General features: G+C 39.1%; 1 protein-coding gene across 1 annotated transcript in view; it reads left to right on the forward strand.

Annotated features, from left to right (window-relative positions):
• ryr2b (ryanodine receptor 2b (cardiac)) overlaps positions 1-18518 on the forward strand; it is an 80020-nt gene that overhangs the window by 11464 nt on the left and 50038 nt on the right. Inside the window, 29 exon segments of the mRNA XM_063492190.1 lie at positions 564-747; positions 825-960; positions 1087-1182; positions 1364-1482; positions 1845-1978; positions 5338-5579; positions 6419-6611; positions 6743-6962; positions 7099-7203; positions 8621-8724; positions 9332-9415; positions 10203-10362; positions 10551-10698; positions 11168-11376; positions 11807-11981; positions 12106-12314; positions 12436-12628; positions 12936-13068; positions 13194-13308; positions 13477-13637; positions 13840-13999; positions 14865-14951; positions 15151-15377; positions 15540-15753; positions 15857-16471; positions 16616-16816; positions 16952-17063; positions 17178-17270; positions 17809-17870. Of these exon segments, the coding sequence (XP_063348260.1) occupies positions 564-747; positions 825-960; positions 1087-1182; positions 1364-1482; positions 1845-1978; positions 5338-5579; positions 6419-6611; positions 6743-6962; positions 7099-7203; positions 8621-8724; positions 9332-9415; positions 10203-10362; positions 10551-10698; positions 11168-11376; positions 11807-11981; positions 12106-12314; positions 12436-12628; positions 12936-13068; positions 13194-13308; positions 13477-13637; positions 13840-13999; positions 14865-14951; positions 15151-15377; positions 15540-15753; positions 15857-16471; positions 16616-16816; positions 16952-17063; positions 17178-17270; positions 17809-17870 (4891 nt within the window).

The raw sequence follows: 18518 nt of genomic DNA on the forward strand, positions 1-18518 counted from the left end.
ACATGAAAAGCTGGAGGTGGGAAGAGCAGCAGCAAGACCCTCCAGAACTAAACAAAGCAGTCAACTCAGATACAGCGTCAAGGAAGGAGCTGGGCAGATTCAAGAAGCTTAAATAGCATGCCCTCTATGACACAACAAGTTAGCTGTGTAGATGGGTATCAGCTGATGTGGGCTGACACTGAGATCAGATGATCTGCAGTGATTGCAGCTGAGCTTGACTTTGTGGGCTGCTGGAACTAATGCTTTGCTCTGTTTTTTTTACCTTATCTGATAATTTTGAATTGCCATGTCATAATTACAAGAAATCTGGATGATGAGAATACTTGGGGCTCAGATACTGTCTGTCTGTCTGTCTGTCTGTCTCACATTTGGTTGTCAAATTTTGAGTCTTTTATTTGTAAAAAAAAACAAAACAATTCATAGGCCAGTATAACACCCTCTGTCTTTACTCCATCGATTGAGAATAACACAAGTTTGGCTGGTGATAGTAGCAGTAATTATATTACAAGACAATTTGGAAGACTTGTAGGTAGAGTCTAAAAACAAACTTTTTTTTCCTTTAGGAAACTTGATGGTTTTAACCAAGAGGTAAATATCCCCTCTGTCAGCCTGCCAGTGGAGACAGTGACACGCAGTCTGCAGGATCTGATAATCTATTTCCAGCCTCCACTGGAGGGGCTAGGCCATGAAGCTAAACAGAACAGCATGGCGGGGCTAAAGAATCGACAGAACATGTTTCAAAAAGAGGTAAATCGATAAGTGTGAATGAGTCCTACGTGTGCTATGCCTCACTCTTCCCTAACTGTGCCTCCCTTTCTTCTCAGGGTGTGATAGATTTGGTCTTAGATTGTATTGACCGTCTACACCAGTATAGTAGTGCTTCTCATTTTGCTGAGGCTGTTCAGAGTGACACAGGAGAGGAGTGGGAGACCATCGTCAACCATTTCTATGAGCTGTTGGGTGAGAGTAGTATAGATGGCACCATACTTATTTTTTGAAGATACCACAAATATCTCCTAATCTGTTAGGGTTCCTCTTATTATCTTATTGTCTGTTAATATTTTTGTTGTTTTTTTTCCTCTTAAGCTGCTCTGCTCCAGGGAAACCGTGCAAATTGTGCTAATTTCTCAGGTTCGCTGGACTGGCTGATTAGCAGGCTAGAACGGCAGGAGGCCTCTTCTGGTTTGTTGGATTTGCTTTATGTTTTCTTCATCAGCCATTGTGTATTGACATTTTACAGTATATATTTATATTATATTTGACATTGGTTATTGTGTGTTGTCTGGGATTTATACCTAATAATATAGAAGTATAGAGGTATGCAGGTTATCATCCACACAATAACGGGCAGTTATATTTACAGGAGTCCTGGAGGTTCTTCACTGCGTCCTTGTGGAAAGCCCTGAAGCTCTCAATGCCATCAAGGACCAACACATTCAGTCTGTCATCTCATTTCTGGACAAGCATGGATGCAACCCCAGGGTAGTGTTTAGAAGGCTTTTGTGTGTATTTAATATAAAAATAAGATTGAAGTTAAGTGCATGGTTAATAAGTGATGCCGAATGGCCAGTAATGTCATTATTAAGCTTTTTGGCTACAGAGGCATGTCTGAATTAATTAAAATAAATACAAAAAGTCCTTTGTTATTATCCTAGTTTTCTCTCAGAATTTGTCCTTATGAGGCTTAAGCAAATTCCACATTTCTCACCAGTCTAGTAACATAGACATAGTGTTTCACTTTTAACAGCTATAATAACAGTTTCCAATCTGTTTCCTGATGTCGGATCATTTCCATTTGCTTATTGAGCTATTGCCACATGAAGAGCTGACAGGTTGTGTTCCAGGTGCTGGAGGTGCTTTGTTCTCTGTGTGTGTGCCATGGTGTGGCGGTGCGGTCCAATCAGAACCTCATCTGTGACAGTCTGCTGCCAGACAGAGATTTGCTACTCCAAACACGTCTCGTTAATCAGGTCACCAGGTAATTTTATAATTTGGTTTCCAAACAGGACCGCTTTTTATTTTTGTCTTTTTGCCCTTCTACTCATGCTTTTTACTTTGAAATTTTCTGGATTTCTCTACATTCAGACAGAACTCTGATTTTGGATTATTGTTTTTCACTACACATAAAAATCAGATGCAAAGTAGCACAAAGAACAACATATTAAGTAGGTAGCTTTTACAGTTCTGTGCAAAAGTCTAAAGCCACCCCTCATTTCTTTATATTTTGCCTCCAAGGAGACAGCAATTTCTCCCCGGGGTTTCTGGAGGTCTTTCAAAGTATTTCTTTGGAAATTGGCTGCTTTTTCATTCATTTTCAGTCCAATTGTTTAACCTGACCCTGCAAAAGCACCTGGATAGAAAAACCCACTGTGAAACACTTTCAGTCATAGATTGGGCTCCCCAGAACCCAGACCTTAACATTATTGAAGCAGTGAGGGATCACCTCAACAGAGAACAGAACAAAAAGCGTCCAGCATCCAAAGAAGGGCTTTGAATGTCCTTTAAGAAGCCTGGAGAGCTGTTCCTGAAGACTATATAAAGAAATTATAAGAAAGTTACGTTAAAAAGTTCAGGCTACACTGAATCGAATATACAAACTTTTTGCCTTGTATACTTTATTTCCATGTATGTTTGCAGATGTTTTAATAAATCAGTGCACTTATTTTCCATTTTTTTTAATGTGAAATAAATATGACATAATGGGAGGGTGGCCTAGAACCTTTGCACAATGCTGTATTTATGTTTGGCAAATAACTGAATAGGGGTTTCTTTCCCTGGCTCTTCTCATGCTCGCACATGCATTTGTTTAGCTGAGTGTTATTTGTCAACTGTGGCGCTCTGACTCCCACGGGCCTTGATATTCTTGTTTTTCATTTATAAAGATGTCACATCCTTGATACCAGAAATATTTCAGATTTTTCTACAGCGTGACATTCGTTTTTGGGGTTTTTTTTCTCTTTTGGATTTAATTAAATACTTTCCTCCAGTGTCATCTCTTCGATTGCTACATAATTTTTTTTTTTACATCTGAATAGATCGGAACAATAATGTTGATGTCAGAGCTTAGATGTCTTTGTCTCACCCTCGTCTCGTGAGAGTTTGGAAAGATTACCTTAAGCCCGAGGTGGTATGACTCAACGGAGGCATTTTTTAGCCAGTTTCATCATAGTCCGTGCTCTTCTTCTGTCTCTCAATATTTTGACCTGCTGTGCCAATCTGATCTTGTACGCAGTTTCCATTTCCCTTTTCCTTTGAGCAAGTTTTTTTCTGCCCAATCTGCCCTTTCTCTGTTAGCAGCTGCCTTCTTTTATCATGCTTTTTTTTCCATCAGCAGCCCATTTTATTCCTCAGGCTTTATAGCTTATTTTGTTTCATATTCTTCACACCTGCTCAGTCCATGCCCCAGCTCTCCTTTCCTCCTAAAGCAATTTCTCATTCTATCACTTTTACTTCTTGTTCCAATAAATGCTTCATTAGTACATCTGCTTTCATTCTGATTTCCTTTATCTCATCAATTTTCTTTCATCTTCTCTCCCTCACCTACCACAGTGTGACAGTTCTTCCAGATGCTCTCTTCTTTTTACATTTTTGCCTTTAATCTATTCTTTCCATGCATTTTATCTAGCCTCAATCCAGCCTTTTATGAGTAAAACTAAAAACATGTATACTAGCTGGTATTTCAAATGCTGATTAAGTTTTTATTTACACAATAAAAGTGGCTTACTGACTTCAGTGCACTGCTTTTTTAATGGCTGGGTGCTTGAGAGTCCCATTGATAATTAAAGTTCATTTGCTGGATTTACTGATTTGACATGAATCTAAATTTAAGTCCAAAGTTTAATCAGTTGAACTTTGGAGTTGTTGGAACTGCAAACCTAATTTAAAAAAAACTTGGGACACTGTGTAAATTGTTAATGAAAACATAATGCAGTGATTTGAAATCTCAGATCAATAGAGCATGTTTTCTAGGTTCTATTTACAGTAAAACACAGAAAACATTTCAGATGTTTAAACTGGAAAAGTTTACCAGTTTTAGAAAAGTTCATTTTGAATTTGATAGCAACACATCAACATATCAAAAAAGGATATGTTTACTAGTAAGTACCGCCTTCTCTTCTTTTAACAATAGTCAATAAACATCTGAGGGAGGGCTGAGGAGACCAGATGCTGGATATTTTGGATGAGGAGTGTTGTCCCATGCTTGTTTCATATACAATTCCAGCTGGTCAGCAGTCCTGGATAGACTTATTTTTGTTTCAACAAGGACCAAATCTCTCCAGTGATGGTGCCGTGTTGCTGCAGCATATGTAGTATGTGGCTTAGCATTGTCTTGCTCAAATATCCACTTCACAATTATGCCTGTTATGATGCAATGCAGCTGAAGAGCACAGCATTCCAATATTGAGTTTTCACTTTGTTCTTTGTGCTTAGAGAGTCTTTTGATAATGTTATGTACTGTAGATGATGGGATATTCTAAATCTTCACAATTTTATTTTGAAGAACATTATTCTGAAATTGTTCCAGAATTTGTAGATACAAGTTTTGGCAGATTGGTGAACATCTTCTCATCTTTACTTCTGAGAAACTGATGGTCTTTTTATGCCCACTCGTTTTACTTACCTGTTTCCAACGAACTTAATTAGTTGCAAAATATTTCTTCAGCTGTTTCTTTTTAGTCCCGTTTACTTTTCCAGCCTTTTGTTGTCCAGTCCCAACCTTTCTGACATGTTTTGCTGCCATCAAATTCAAAATGAGCTAATATTTTTCATGAAATAGTAAAATGTCTCAGTTTAAACATTTGTTTCCCATGCTCTATAGTGAATAAAATCTGGGTTTATGACAAATGCATATTGTTGCATCCTATTTTTACTTACATTTCACACAGTGTTTTATGTCATAAACAATTTCTGGCTGAGAGCACACAGCAATGTTATGCTGAAGTCTGTTTTCCTACTGGCTTAGAGTGTGGACACAAACTTAACGTTCCCAAAGTTTGACTCTCTCCAAGTTAACTTGTAATTACAGACTATCAGCAGCACTTAAAAGTAAAAGCCCACTACCTGAATGTTTCAAACACTGAGCTTTGCTAATTAAGAGTGTCACAGCTTAAAAATTAGTTGTATGGGTGCACCATGTATCTAATTAAGTTGTCATATTGACGCAGAATGAATTTCACTTTTATTTGTGAGCAGACTACTCATATGCATTGTAAATTATTTCAAAATTCATTTATGATAACACCAAATACACTAAAATCTTAAAAGATGAGTTGACTGAAATTTCTCTGTCCTTTTTGCCTTTTTTGCCACATTTCTCTGCATATTATGTGACAACAGCATGAGGCCAAACATCTTCCTAGCTATGGGAGAAGATTCATCCCAGTATCGCAGGTGGTACTACGAGCTGGTTGTGGATCACGTCAACCCCTTTCTCACATCTGAGCCCACACACCTGCGTGTCGGCTGGGCTTGCATGAAAGGCTACCAGCCCAGGCCGACAGGCGGCGAGGGCTGGGGGGGAAATGGAGTGGGAGATGACCTCTGCTCGTATGGCTTTGATGGACTTCACCTCTGGTCAGGTGAGGATGAGCTCAAACAGCTGATAAACAGCTTGGTCTGTTTAACATTATTGTATAACACTGATCACAAGAGTTTACAGGACGAGTAAACTCCACATACTCCAAAGACAAATATCAGAGTCTGTAGCTGTTACAAACATGATAACAAGTCAGTTTGAAAGTCTTAGCACATTACTTTAGTGCCTCAAAAGCTACACATGGGAGGATTACCATGGCAATTAAAGCACAAAATGCATTATAATAGATAATTTCTAATTTCCTTGTTCAGAATAATTGAAATGTCTGTAGTTATTGCAATAAAAGCTGTGACTGCAATTGCTGAGCATCACTTAATTATCCACAGAGAACAATTAACATATTACTTTTTTCTTTCATGTTTAACATGGACAGAAAAGAGAGAGAGAGCAGTGGAGGCAATTACAATCTCAATTTGCAGTAGTGATGATTGCACTTCATCAAAAAAATAAAAACAAAAAGTAAACCTTTGTATTGTGATAAAGATTTGCTTGTGCAACACAGACATCTCGTGTAAAACATGAAACGTGTCAACATTTTCTGGCTCGTTGCACTTTATTCTTATTTAGTGTGGACAGCAGTAGATTATCATTGATGTTTCTAATTATCAGGAATGGCTCTGCTGTGAGGCGTGTTCCTAAAGTGCCTTAATCTTTACAATATGTTTTACATTTATGAATGCTATAAAACATTCATTTGATTTTACTTTAGCTGTAGTGCTTCCATTTAATAAAGCACAAAGCACTTGAATTCCCATCTTAAGTTGTACAGAAACATTAAAAATGTAAATATGAAAACTAATGAGTGCGTCTCCTGAATCTTAGGCTGTGTGAGCCGGAAAGTCAGCTCCCCGTTTCCTCACCTACTAAAAGATGATGATGTCGTTAGCTGCTGCCTTGACCTCAGCATTCCCTGCATCTCATTCCGGGTCAATGGTCTACCTGTGCAGGGCATGTTTGAGAACTTCAATGCTAATGGACTTCTTTATCCTGTGGTCAGCTTCTCTGCTGGAGTAAAGTTAGTATCAACACAATTATTGTTTTTTTTTTGGTTTTTTTTACTCTTTTATAATTATAATAATGTTTTGTTTTAAGAAATCCACAAAACAATAAATTTTCCTTGTCTCTTTTCTTGGAAAACAAAACAAGAGTTCGTTTTCTGTTTGGGGGAAGGAATGGAGAGTTTCGCTTCCTGCCACCTCCAGCTTATGCTTCTTGCTCTGAAGCTCTTCTCCCAAAAGTCAAACTGAAGGTGCAGCGGTGTCAAGAATACATTTTGCATCATGGTGAAGGGAAACAAGCGCTTATTGGCCCCTTAGTGCCTGTCACTCCAGTTACCTTCACTCCGACAACAATAGACATCAGTAAGGTAAATCTCGTTTTACAAAGGTACATTGTTTGTATACTTAAAGTCTTTATAACTAATTTATAGAGAATAATTTGCTCAGAGAAATGATACATTGTCAGAGTAGTTTAGGTACTTATGCAGTACTTTTACCCTACAGGTGGTATTGCCTCCACAACTTGAGGACATTCGAGAAAAAATGGCTGAGAATATCCATGAGCTCTGGGTAATGGACAAGATTGATCTCGGATGGACACATGGACCAGTAAGAAAAGTGTCATAAAAAAAGCAATTTTATAACATTGCATAACTGATACGCAGTATTGTATAAAAGTCTTGAGCCACCCCTCATTTCTTCATATATTTTAAGAGGAAAAGGAAAAATAAATGCACTGATTTACTGAAACATGCAGATATCCATGGAGTGAAGTATGTAAGGTAAGCAGAGTACATAAAGTTTTAATAAGCTTGAAAATCAGTATTTGGTGTGACCACCTTTATTTCTCAACACAGCCTAAACTCTCTTTGGCAAGCTTTCTTGTAATTACTTTAAGTAGTCTTTAGGAAAAGTTATCCAGGCTTCTTGAAGGACATTCAAAGCTCTACTTTGGATGCTGGCTGCCTTTTGTTCCTTTCTCTGGTATGATTATTGATGCCGGATGCCCAGGCTCTGGGGAGGCCAGTCCATGACTGCACTGGGAGTGTGTTTGGCGTCATTTACATGCTGAAAGATGGTATTGTATGGTGGATCAAAACCTGATGGCACTCTTCTGCGTTCATAATTCCATCAGTTTTCACAAGATCCCTAACACCACTAGCTGAAATGCAGACCCAAAATGTAACAGTTTCACACTTACTGTTGTACCTTCTCCATATATACTGATGATTTTTTGAACCAAATAGCTCAAATTTGGATTCATTACTTGATAAAACCTGCTGTCAGTGATTTTCAGTCCATTTCTTGTGCAATTTGGCATACCTCGGGCTTTTCTCCACATTTTCCTTCCTTAACAATAGCTTCTTGACAGCTGCTGAGAGCATTTCTGATGAGGCTTCAGCAAACAGCAGATGGATCACCTGAAGGACATGACATCCTCTGTAGATTTTTTTTTTAAGCTTGCCAATCTTTCTTGATCCTCCACTTGTCCAGTTTCCTCAATTTATGGACACATTGCACATCATGCCTAGATATGCCAAATTTTCAACTAATAGCTCTTTAGGAATCATCTTGTTGGTGCAGAAAATACTATTTTATGCCTGTCAGCCTGTGTTATCTTTGGCATTTGTCAGCTAAAGAAATCTGAGCAAACGATGTGTTTTTGTGATCGGCTGCTAGTAACAAAGTGTCCAAACATACAATTTAAAATTGCTCAGTTTTCTGTTACGTGTTGCCACAACACTAGTTTATCTTTTGAGTTGGATGCTTTCTTATGGTTGAATAAATCATTGGTCAGTTTGAAGTGGCTTAAACAAACAAGCAAAAAAAGAACATTTCTGTTAAGATGGTCAGATACAAAGACTGTAATGCTGTTAGCTAATTTGTTTCCAAAGAAAGACTCCTTGGAAGCAAAACGTAAGGAAATGAGGCTCAATGACACTCTAATGAATCATCATTACGATTAGTTTTTAAGAAATCCACATGGTTTTTGCTTGCCTTGCAAAATAACGTCTCTCTCAAACAGGTGAGGGATGAAGGTAAGAGACATGATCCTTGTCTGGTGGAGTTCTCCAAGCTGCCAGAGCATGAGAGAAACCAGAACCTTCATATGGCACAGGACACACTCAGGTGAGCTCTGTTCTGTTTCATACAACAATAATAATAATAATAATAATAATAATGCAGCACAGTGGCACGGTGGTTAGCACTGTTGCCACACAGCAAGAAGGTCCTGAGTTCAATTCCACCATCTGGGGTCTTTCTGTGTGGAGTTTGCATGTTCTCCCCGTGTTTGCATGGGTTCCCTCCAGGTGCTCTGGCTTCCTCCAACCGTCCAAAGACGTCCAGTTTGTGGGGATAGGTTAATTGATTAATCCAAATTGCCCATAGGTGTGAATGCGGGAGAGAATGTGAGCGCGAATGGTTGTCTGTCTCTGTGTGTTAGCCCTGTGACAGACTGGCGACCTGTCCAGGGTGTACCCCGCCTCTCGCCCTATGACAGCTGGGGTAGGCTCCAGCGCCCCCTCGCAACCCTGAAAAGGATAAGCGGAAGCGAATGGATGGATAATAATAAAAACCCAGTGTGCTTGATTATTATTTTCATTTATTTTTTATTTATTTATTGAACGATTTTTATTAAAAAAAAGATTGTGACAGACCTTGTGCTAATATTTAGTAATTAGTAAGTAGTGTCTGCTGCAGTAGTGAATTTTCAAAGTTTTGTTCTTCATTGGAGGACCCTGCTGGCACTTGGTTTCCACATCGGATTGATGGATGATCATGCTGAGAAACACATGAAATACATGAGACTTCCTGTCAAGTAAGTGGAAATCCACTATGCAAGATTTATGCATACATCCTTTTTCTGCTTATCCAGTTTAGAGTCATGGGGTTGCTGGAGCCTATCCAAGCCTAATGTAATATCATATTTGATTTAATTTAGTCTTGTTCAGCTGTGAGTTGCATCATGTCTAAATTAAAGTAGCAGAAAAAGATAAGGACCATCTTATGGTGGTAATGGTAACTCATTTTATGAGGCTACCATAAAGAGAGAATACACAACTGCAGTTCATATTCATTTTATCTCGTATGCTTTCACTAGGAGAACATCTCACTTCAATTTCAACACTCTTCTTTAAGCCATCCTTGCAAACAAATTCTTTTTAACACTTACAGCTTATGTCAAAGAATAGTTTAACTGCGATAAAACAGCACAACAGCACAATGAACATCATAAACCACCGCCTACTGAACACACTCTTTTCAAACGCTAACTCAAGATGTTTGAAGTGTGTATTTTTCCTTTGCAGCCTTTAGTCATATGTTGGCTCCTTTAAATGTTCTGGGGATTTTTCTTCCCCCACTTTTTAAATGCAATTTTGTTTATTTATTTATTATTTATATTTCTTTAACATTTATTGATGTTCTGCTTTGTTTGTTTCGTGCAGTTCAGGCAGGGTGTAGGCTAGGAGGGAAACAGTGAGCATTTTGTTTACTCAAGGCACTGTTTTATACAGGAATGGTACAAAAATACTGTTTAACATTCAGGAACTGTAATTGTGATCCTGTCACATCTCTGTCTTTTTTTGCTTTGTTTTCTGTCTTAGGTATGAGCAGATGACTGGCTACAGGCCTGCTCCAGTAGACCTGAGCCAGGTGTCTCTGAGCTCAGACCACGAGGAAGCAGTTAACTTGCTGGCGGAGAATGAACACAACGTATGGGCCAGAGAGCGAATCAAACAGGGATGGACTTATGGAGCGCAACAGGTTTATGTTCTGTGCTGTATTACTTTAGTTTGTTTCAGCCTTACACAAAAGTACTTTTTCCAGAGTGTTAAAATAGTTAGAATATAGTTTATATAGATATTCACATAGTAGCAAAAGGTTATACCATGAGATAAGTTTATGGCATCAAACATAGTTGCCCTTCTTGCTCCTTGCGTCTGTACTTTTAGGATATAAAAGCAAAGCAGAGCCCTTACCTTCTGCCCTACAGCCTTCTTGATGAAAGAACTCGGAGAGTGGGAAGAGAGAGTGTCAGAGAGGCTGTCTGTACCCTGCTGGCATACGGCTACAGCCTGGAGCCCCTAAACCAGGAACGCAGTATGTTTCAAAGATCTGTTATAAAACTGTAGCTTAGTGCACATCATATGTAAGGTAATCAGTGTAAGTTCAACTGCGATATATTAACAAAGTAGTAAACAAAGGTTTATTTGTATATTAATTATACTGCAGTATTTGTCACCATAGTTTTCCCAGAGGGATTTTATTCTACAACGCTTTTCCCAAAAACGAAACTTTGGGCGTTGTAGATAATGTAAATAAACCCAGATTGCTAGGATTTGCAAATAATTTTTAGCACATATTTATGTAGAAAATAACCTAATGAATGTTAAACATGACAAATATATTTTTATTACATGTTTATTCATTTAGACATATGTGTAGATGTAGGCTTTTGATGATTAGTGGGGATTTTCTGCTGTCTCTTACATTGTATCCAGCATTCCAACTTTTTTGGAAATAGGTTTATGGCAAATAACAATATTTTTCCTGTTTCTTGGCTTTACAGCTACATTATCAAAGCCATGTTTCTTCTCTGCTGAGAAATGCAGAGTGTTCAGACCAGATAAATCATATGCTGTGACCCAGGGGAAGTGGTATTTTGAATATGAAATACTGACAGCAGGGAATATGAGAGTGGGCTGGGCCCGACCAGGCTGTACCCCAGATAAAGAGCTTGGCTCAGATAACCAAGCATATGTCTTTGATGGATTTGAGGTGAGATATAATTAAATTTGACATTTCTTACTTTGGCTACTGACCATTACAGTAGCTGAATGGGAATCGGCCCAAATTATAATGGCTTTGTTAATGCATATTTATTTATTTTCATCTTCTTTTTTTTTAATTTACTTAACTAATTAACTTTAATTAACTGTTTTTTCTTGCTATATAACTATAACTGAGACTAGGTGATGTTTTAGAGAGCAGACAGAAGGAGATATGTAGGCACAGACAAGTATCCATTGAAAGAAACTGAAACTTTAGAGTTTTTTAGATAACTCTTCAAATAGATAGCAGTAACCTCATACAAAATATACTTTATGACTTGTGTTGTATTGGCTCTTCTGGGTTGGGTTTTTTTGCCTTTGCATGTATGAGGCTTTTTGCACTTGTCTCTTTCTTTCTAACTCAATGTTGCTTTCAGGCTCAGTGGTACCATCAGGGCGGCGAGCCCCTGGGACGTCCATGGCTGAGAGGTGATGTGGTGGGTTGCTTGGTGGACATGGATGAATGCACCATGATGGTTACGCTCAATGGAGAGCTGCTGTTTAATGACAGAGGATCGGAGCTGACTGCCAAGGACTTTGATATTAGAGATGGTCTGTAAAAGTTTTTGGCTTTATACTTTCTGCTGCATTTTGATGTTTCTAATATAGCTTTACTATACCTTTATTTAAAAGTCTAATATCGGAAAACTATATTGCCACTTCCTGTGTCTTCCAGGCCTGTTACCTGTGGTTAGTGTTGGGGTGAACCAGGTGGGGAGGCTGAATCTGGGACGCCAAGTAGGCTCTTTGCAATACTTTACTGTGTGTGGCCTGCAGGAGGGGTATAGACCTTTTGCCGTCAACATGGCCAGAGACCCAGCTCTGTGGATGAGTTGGAAACAACCTCAGTTTACCTCCATACTACCTGATGATCACTATTTACAGGTAAACTTACCATATGTACAAGGTTTCCTTCACCCATCTAAAGACCTTGATGACCTAGGGTTGCTAATAGCGGTGATCAGTTAACACTGATCCTGAAAACTTTGCTCAAATCTTTTTCAAGGTTACAAGAGTCAGTGGCTCAGCAGATTCCTTATCCAGCCTGAGGGTCTCCCAGTGTATGCAGCCGCACCATGGTGGAGAAAGTGAGATGGGCTATTATCGCCTCAGCATGTCTGTCGAATGTGCTGCTGTCCTCAGTAGCCCACCAGGGGGGGTGCTTCCTGTAGCCTCCAGTGCTCTCTCTCCAAGCTCAGGTTTATTGATGTTATATACAGTATGTTCAAGTTTGAAAATTTTTTTTTGAGAAAATGTTACATCGGACCACATTAAAGCTTTGTTTAGTTTGACATAATTTCAACAAGCAAATATCTCTAGACCTGATGCAAGATCTGTTATTATTATTAGGCTACTGTGAGAAAGAATTAGTGTGGGTGACTTGCATAGCTGCAGCTATCCAGATTATCCACTGTCTATGCTATTGATATGCTGCCATTATGACCTTGATGAGTCTGCTTAAGCTCCCAGGGGCCCTGCTGTAATTAATGCCTGTTGTCCTTTTAGAAAGGAAAGAGCAGGAGGAGGTGGACTCTGACTTTGAGGTGCTGATGAAGTCAGCCCACAGCTATGCTGGTTCAAGAGATGAGCTCAACTATAAAGATCATAGTCACGACAAAACATCAAGACTGAAACAGCGGTAGGTGGTAGTACAATGAAAATGAAGAAAGTATGGAATGAGGGTCCATCTCCTTTAAAATTGAATGCAAAATAACACAATAACTGTGCTTTGTTGAAATTAATGTGCGTTTCTTTGTCTGTAAGGTTTATGCTGAAGAAGACCAAACCAGGCTTAGTCAGCAGTAACTCATCTGCACGGCTCCTCGAAGACGTTGTAGTCGACAAGGATAACTATGATCACCTTATCCAGAGCTCCAGAGTAAGGCTTTATCTTCTCGTCATCATGTGAAAATACACAATACAAAACTAATTGTAATGCAGTGTGCTTCACTTCTTTGCCAGCACATATAATTACCTGCCGCAATAAAACCGTTGAATGCAAGATGCAAATACCAAACGGTGACACCAACTAACCTTTCCGTTTCAGTATTACTACTCAGTGCGGGTTCTTCCAGGCCAGGAGCCATTCAATGTGTGGGTAGGCTGGGTGACCTCTGACTTTCATCAGCATGACATGACATTTAACACTGACAATGTCCACACTGTGACTGTCACCCTTGGAGATGACAGTGGCAAAGTCCAGGAAAGGTTGGTGTGCAACAAAACAGTTTTATTTAGTATTTTAGGTGACTGTATCAAGAATTTTGAATTTTGACTGAATAGAGTTGTTTGTTTGTTTTTTCATAATTATCCTTCATCTGCTGTAATTACTATATTTACTGCAGAGGTGTTATATTCCAGTGTGCTGTAAATTTCCATTAAACAGACATATACCCGTCTGTCTACACAGCGTAAAGCAGTCTAACTGCTTTATGGTTTGTGCTGGAGAGGCAACAGGCCTGTCTCAGAGTCGGAGAAGCACAGGATTGGAAATTGGCTGTTTGATTGACACAACCACTGGTCTGCTTACATTTACCTCCAGTGGAGTGGAGATGGCCACTTTCTACCAAGTAGGTCATACAACAAACTGTGTTTTTTAAATGTATTTTTTACTTTAATAAATGTAAGTTTTATACATTATGTCTCATACTGAGCTATGTATTAGGGCTGTTCGATATAACGGTATATATCGGATGACGATATCAAAACGTCTATCATTTCATATTACTCTATAGTTTGTTTCGTGATTTCGCAAAATAAACTGTTTACGGCAATATTATCATTTTGATGGTCACTGTAATTTCTTAAAGTTCTCTCTTTCTCTTATGATTAAAATAAGCACACTACGGACGGACAAGCGACTGTTTTTATGCGTTGTCGTTAGCAACAACGACGGTAAAACCATCGCGTGGCTCCGCTGTCTGCTTGTTTATTTTCCACATAAACCTTTCACAATAAAGCTGAAGATCCTGTTGAGATTTTTCAAAATAAACTGAATCACGTGAAAGAGTACGCAGAATGTTTACGGATGAGAAGCAAAAAAGAGCCGTCAGGTGCTAAAAAATAAACCTTAGACTCAAACGTTAGAACAGTCTTTTCCCCGCAGCACGCCGTGTAAATACTCACAAAGAAAATGTCTAAAAATGTATAGTTTCATGCATTGGTCAAAACACTTGACTCCAGGTACACGACTAGCTAAAAAAAGACTTCACGCATATCGAGTTGCCCGAGATTCACTGAATTTACAGAAAATGTAAAATTTTTGTGATATATATATCGTTGTCGGGATATGAGATTTTGGTCATATCGCACAGCCCTACTATGTATGTAACACTTGGGACTGAACTTGGGACTGCTAATGTTATTATGTCAGTAGCAGGCAAGTTGTTGGATTGCATTATTAAACTGAGCATAAACTGTTTCCCTGCAAATCAGGTGGAGGCAAGTACAAAGCTCTTTCCTGCTGTTTTTGTCAAACCCACCACCAAAAACATGTTTCAGTTTGAACTGGGACGCATCAAGGTAATTCAACTTTCATTATTAAACCTGGCTAAGATACTTTTTATTTTTTTAGGCAGGTTTTGCTTATTTTGTGGACAAATTTGAAGAGTAATAAATTATAATGCAAGATGTTAGCCTGAATTTCAGTTTGTTTTTCATACCATCCTGAAAGTGTCATGTATGACATAATTTCCTGTATTTGTCTTCTTCTCGAATCCAGAATGTGATGCCACTGTCCTCAGGTTTGCTTCGGAGCCAGTCAAGGAATGTCACTCCTCAGTGTCCTCCTAGGGTTCAGGTCCAGCGGCTGAGGCCTGCTTCATGGACTAGAGTACCAGACAGAGCACTGAAAGTGTTGGTTGATCGACCAGATGAATGTCATGGCTGGAGAATTCAATGCCGTGAGCCCTTACAAGCCATGATCCTTCACATTCCTGATGAAAACAGGTTAAGGAGACAGGATTTGATCTTTTACAGATTTAAGTACAAAGAAATATTTTCAAGAAAATAAAGAAATATTGTTCCAAATGTTGTTGGTGCAAAAGCTTTAATTAGATTCAGGGTTAATAACAGTGAAGTTGCATTTGCTTTTTGATGCTATTCATGTAGGTGTGTTGACATTTTGGAACTGTCGGAGCTTGATGACCTCTTGACCTTTCACAACAATACCCTCCTGCTCTACTGCTCTTTATGTGCTCTTGGCAACACCAGAGTTTGCCACGCCCTCTGCAGTCATGTGGACCAGTCGCAGATTCTTTATGCTATTCAGGATCCCTACCTCCCTGGCCTGCTCCGGTCTGCATTTTATCAGCTGCTTTTTCAGGTGACTGCTTGTTGGAGGTTAGATAACATTAACTGACAAAAGAATAAGTACGTCCTGGTCTTTGGAGAATATCTGAATACATTTTATTGTTTTTGTTCTCAAGGTTTTCCTCAGCAGCTACACCACAGCCTGTCTTATGATGAACCATGAATACATAGTTCCTATGACTGACCAAACCAGAGAAATCACCCTTTATCCCAGTCCTATTAATGGTGGGGATAGACAACCTCCAGAGGGAATACCAAGTGCTAGTTGTAGCACATCCCTTAAACCTCAGATGCGTTTTTCAACTCCTTGCTTTGTCAGAAGCGATTGCATGGAAGGAGCTAGTGCACTGGAAATAGCCTGCAAAGACAGCCCAGAAATCCCTCTGGATGTTTTGAAGAATCTTAATGTGGAGATGCTGACTGCTGCAGTTTGGGCTGTGGGTCAGGATGTAAGGGATCCTGCAGGAGGCAATATTGAACTTTTGCTTGTTCCTTTATTAAGACTTTTCTACAGCCTCTTGGTTATGGGGGTGTGTAGGGATGAAGACTTAGGGAAGATTCTTAGACTCATGGAGCAAGGTGCATTTGCAAGGCCTGGAACACCCATAGAGAAGTTGGAAGAAGAAACTAGTGATGATGAAGAAGAGCAGAAAGGAGTGATCACTGAAGAAAGTAACACTGTTAAACAAGGACTTCTTCAAATGAAGCTTCCAGAAGCTGTCAAACTTGAGGTGAACCAATCTGCAAAAACATTTTCTTTGATGTTGCTTTCTTCTCTGTGGGTCACTGGGGATTAGCTTCATGTGCTGTGTTGTTTGAATCCTTTAAGTAAATTCAAAATTAGCCATGAAGGACTGCTTTACTTCTTTTTCTAGCTCTGCCACCTGCTATCCTACCTGTGTGACTGCCAGGTTCGCCACAGGGTAGAAGCTGTGATTGCTTTCTCCGACAGCTTTGTTGGCCAGCTGCAGGAGAACCAGCGGTTTCGCTACAACCAGGTCATGCAGGCGCTCAACATGTCTGCTGCCCTCACTGCTCGCAAGACAAAGGAGTTCCGGTTACCGCCACAGGAGCAGGTTGCATGATATGAATACTAAGTTATAGCATTTGTTTTGCAGTGGTTTATGTAATGTAGCTGTAACTCTGAAGAAAGCATGTAACACACACTTGCTGATTGTCTATACATATTGTAATCTCTTACCTGGCTACAGATCAATATGCTGCTGACCTTCAGAGAAGATGCGCAGCAGGAGAACTCTCCGTGTCCAGTGGAAATCCAGGAGTTTCTTCAAGACTTCCATCAACTCCTTGAGACACACTGTGGTTGGAGCACAGCTTATCTTTGACTGATTGAAATTTTTATTGAGCTAGGGAATTATAAAAAAGCTCCAAGAAAGCACTGAGGAAATCCCATTTTATGCTGTTGTCATTCTACAGGCATTGATTTGGCCAGCACCTCAAAGGATGAAGAGGATGCAGAGATGTCTCTAAAAGAACGACTTCTCGGTCTTGTGGCGAGAGTCTTTGGCCGTAATAAGTCATCAATGGATATAGACGGGTGTTCTTCACATAGCCCTAGTGAATACAAGTTGTTTTTTCTTACTTTGCACATTTTGCTCTCCTGTTGCATTTGATCACCTTTATAAGTCATTTTATTTAGCTGCACCTGTGATCATGCAGCATGTTTTTGGTTACTAACAAGCCATGCAAACATAATGTTGGTGAAGGAGATGTTATATTAGGCCATGCCTAGTGTTGATGTCATTACGCATAAAATTAATGTGTTGCATATAACTTAAGTAATAAGTAACTTATTACTCAGTTGCTCCCTGGAGAAAGTAATTTGACACATAACTTAAATTACACCTGTTTTACCCTGTAATGTGGCGTGTTTGTGGCATTGTCACATAATTACCATTTAACTATATAAACCTCAAGTGTTTATGATGTTTAAGTATGAATACATAGCTGATAGCAAAGTTGAAAACCAGCTTCATAAGACCTCTTCATAATCATCATCACAGCAATCTGGAAATATCTATTGTGTTTTCTACCACAATGTTGTCAGTTCTAGTTGAATTAAATAGAAAGGGTAGCTTGCCATCAAGAAAGGCACTTTCTAGGTCTATAGCACACCCAATTTAAACACAATAGAAAAAAAAACTAACCTGAAGAAAGTCACAAAAAACTATTCGAAGCTTTTGATTGAGTCATTGATTGATGTTAGACTACGTTAAGCCTCAAAGCAAAGTTTACATCAAAAAGGGCTTGTCTCTACAAAAATGTCAAACATCAAAGAAAAGGAAGGTTCATAAGTTTGATCATTTGGCTTGTAATTTAACATAAGCTGCATCAGCAAGGCCATTAACCATTACCACAACCACAAAATCTTAGAGATTAAACTGCTTCATTCATAATGCTGCCCAGTAACAGAATAGCCATTGGTTGCAGGAGGTAAACAGGCAAAAGGAATTAAGTGAGGAAGACAGGAAGAGACCCCACGATGTGGAAACTTGAACCCTTGGAGCAGTCTGGTTTTAGCAGATTTTAAATTGGTTACAAACATTCACAGGTAGAAATAAAGCCTACAGTTCTACAACGCTGACCGTTCATCGCTGCTTTTGTTTAGATCAAGCTCTGGATGTTTGGCTGAGGCTGGTTTACAGTCTGCCTAAACATGAGTCTGGGTTCTGCTCTAGCTTTGTGTTATCTTTGCAGATGCTTGCAAAGAATTGTGTTATCAGCAGGTGTTTATAACCGAGATACAGTTTGCACTTT

The sequence above is a fragment of the Pelmatolapia mariae genome, linkage group LG13, assembly GCF_036321145.2.
Source record: "Pelmatolapia mariae isolate MD_Pm_ZW linkage group LG13, Pm_UMD_F_2, whole genome shotgun sequence".
NCBI lineage: Eukaryota > Metazoa > Chordata > Actinopteri > Cichliformes > Cichlidae > Pelmatolapia > Pelmatolapia mariae.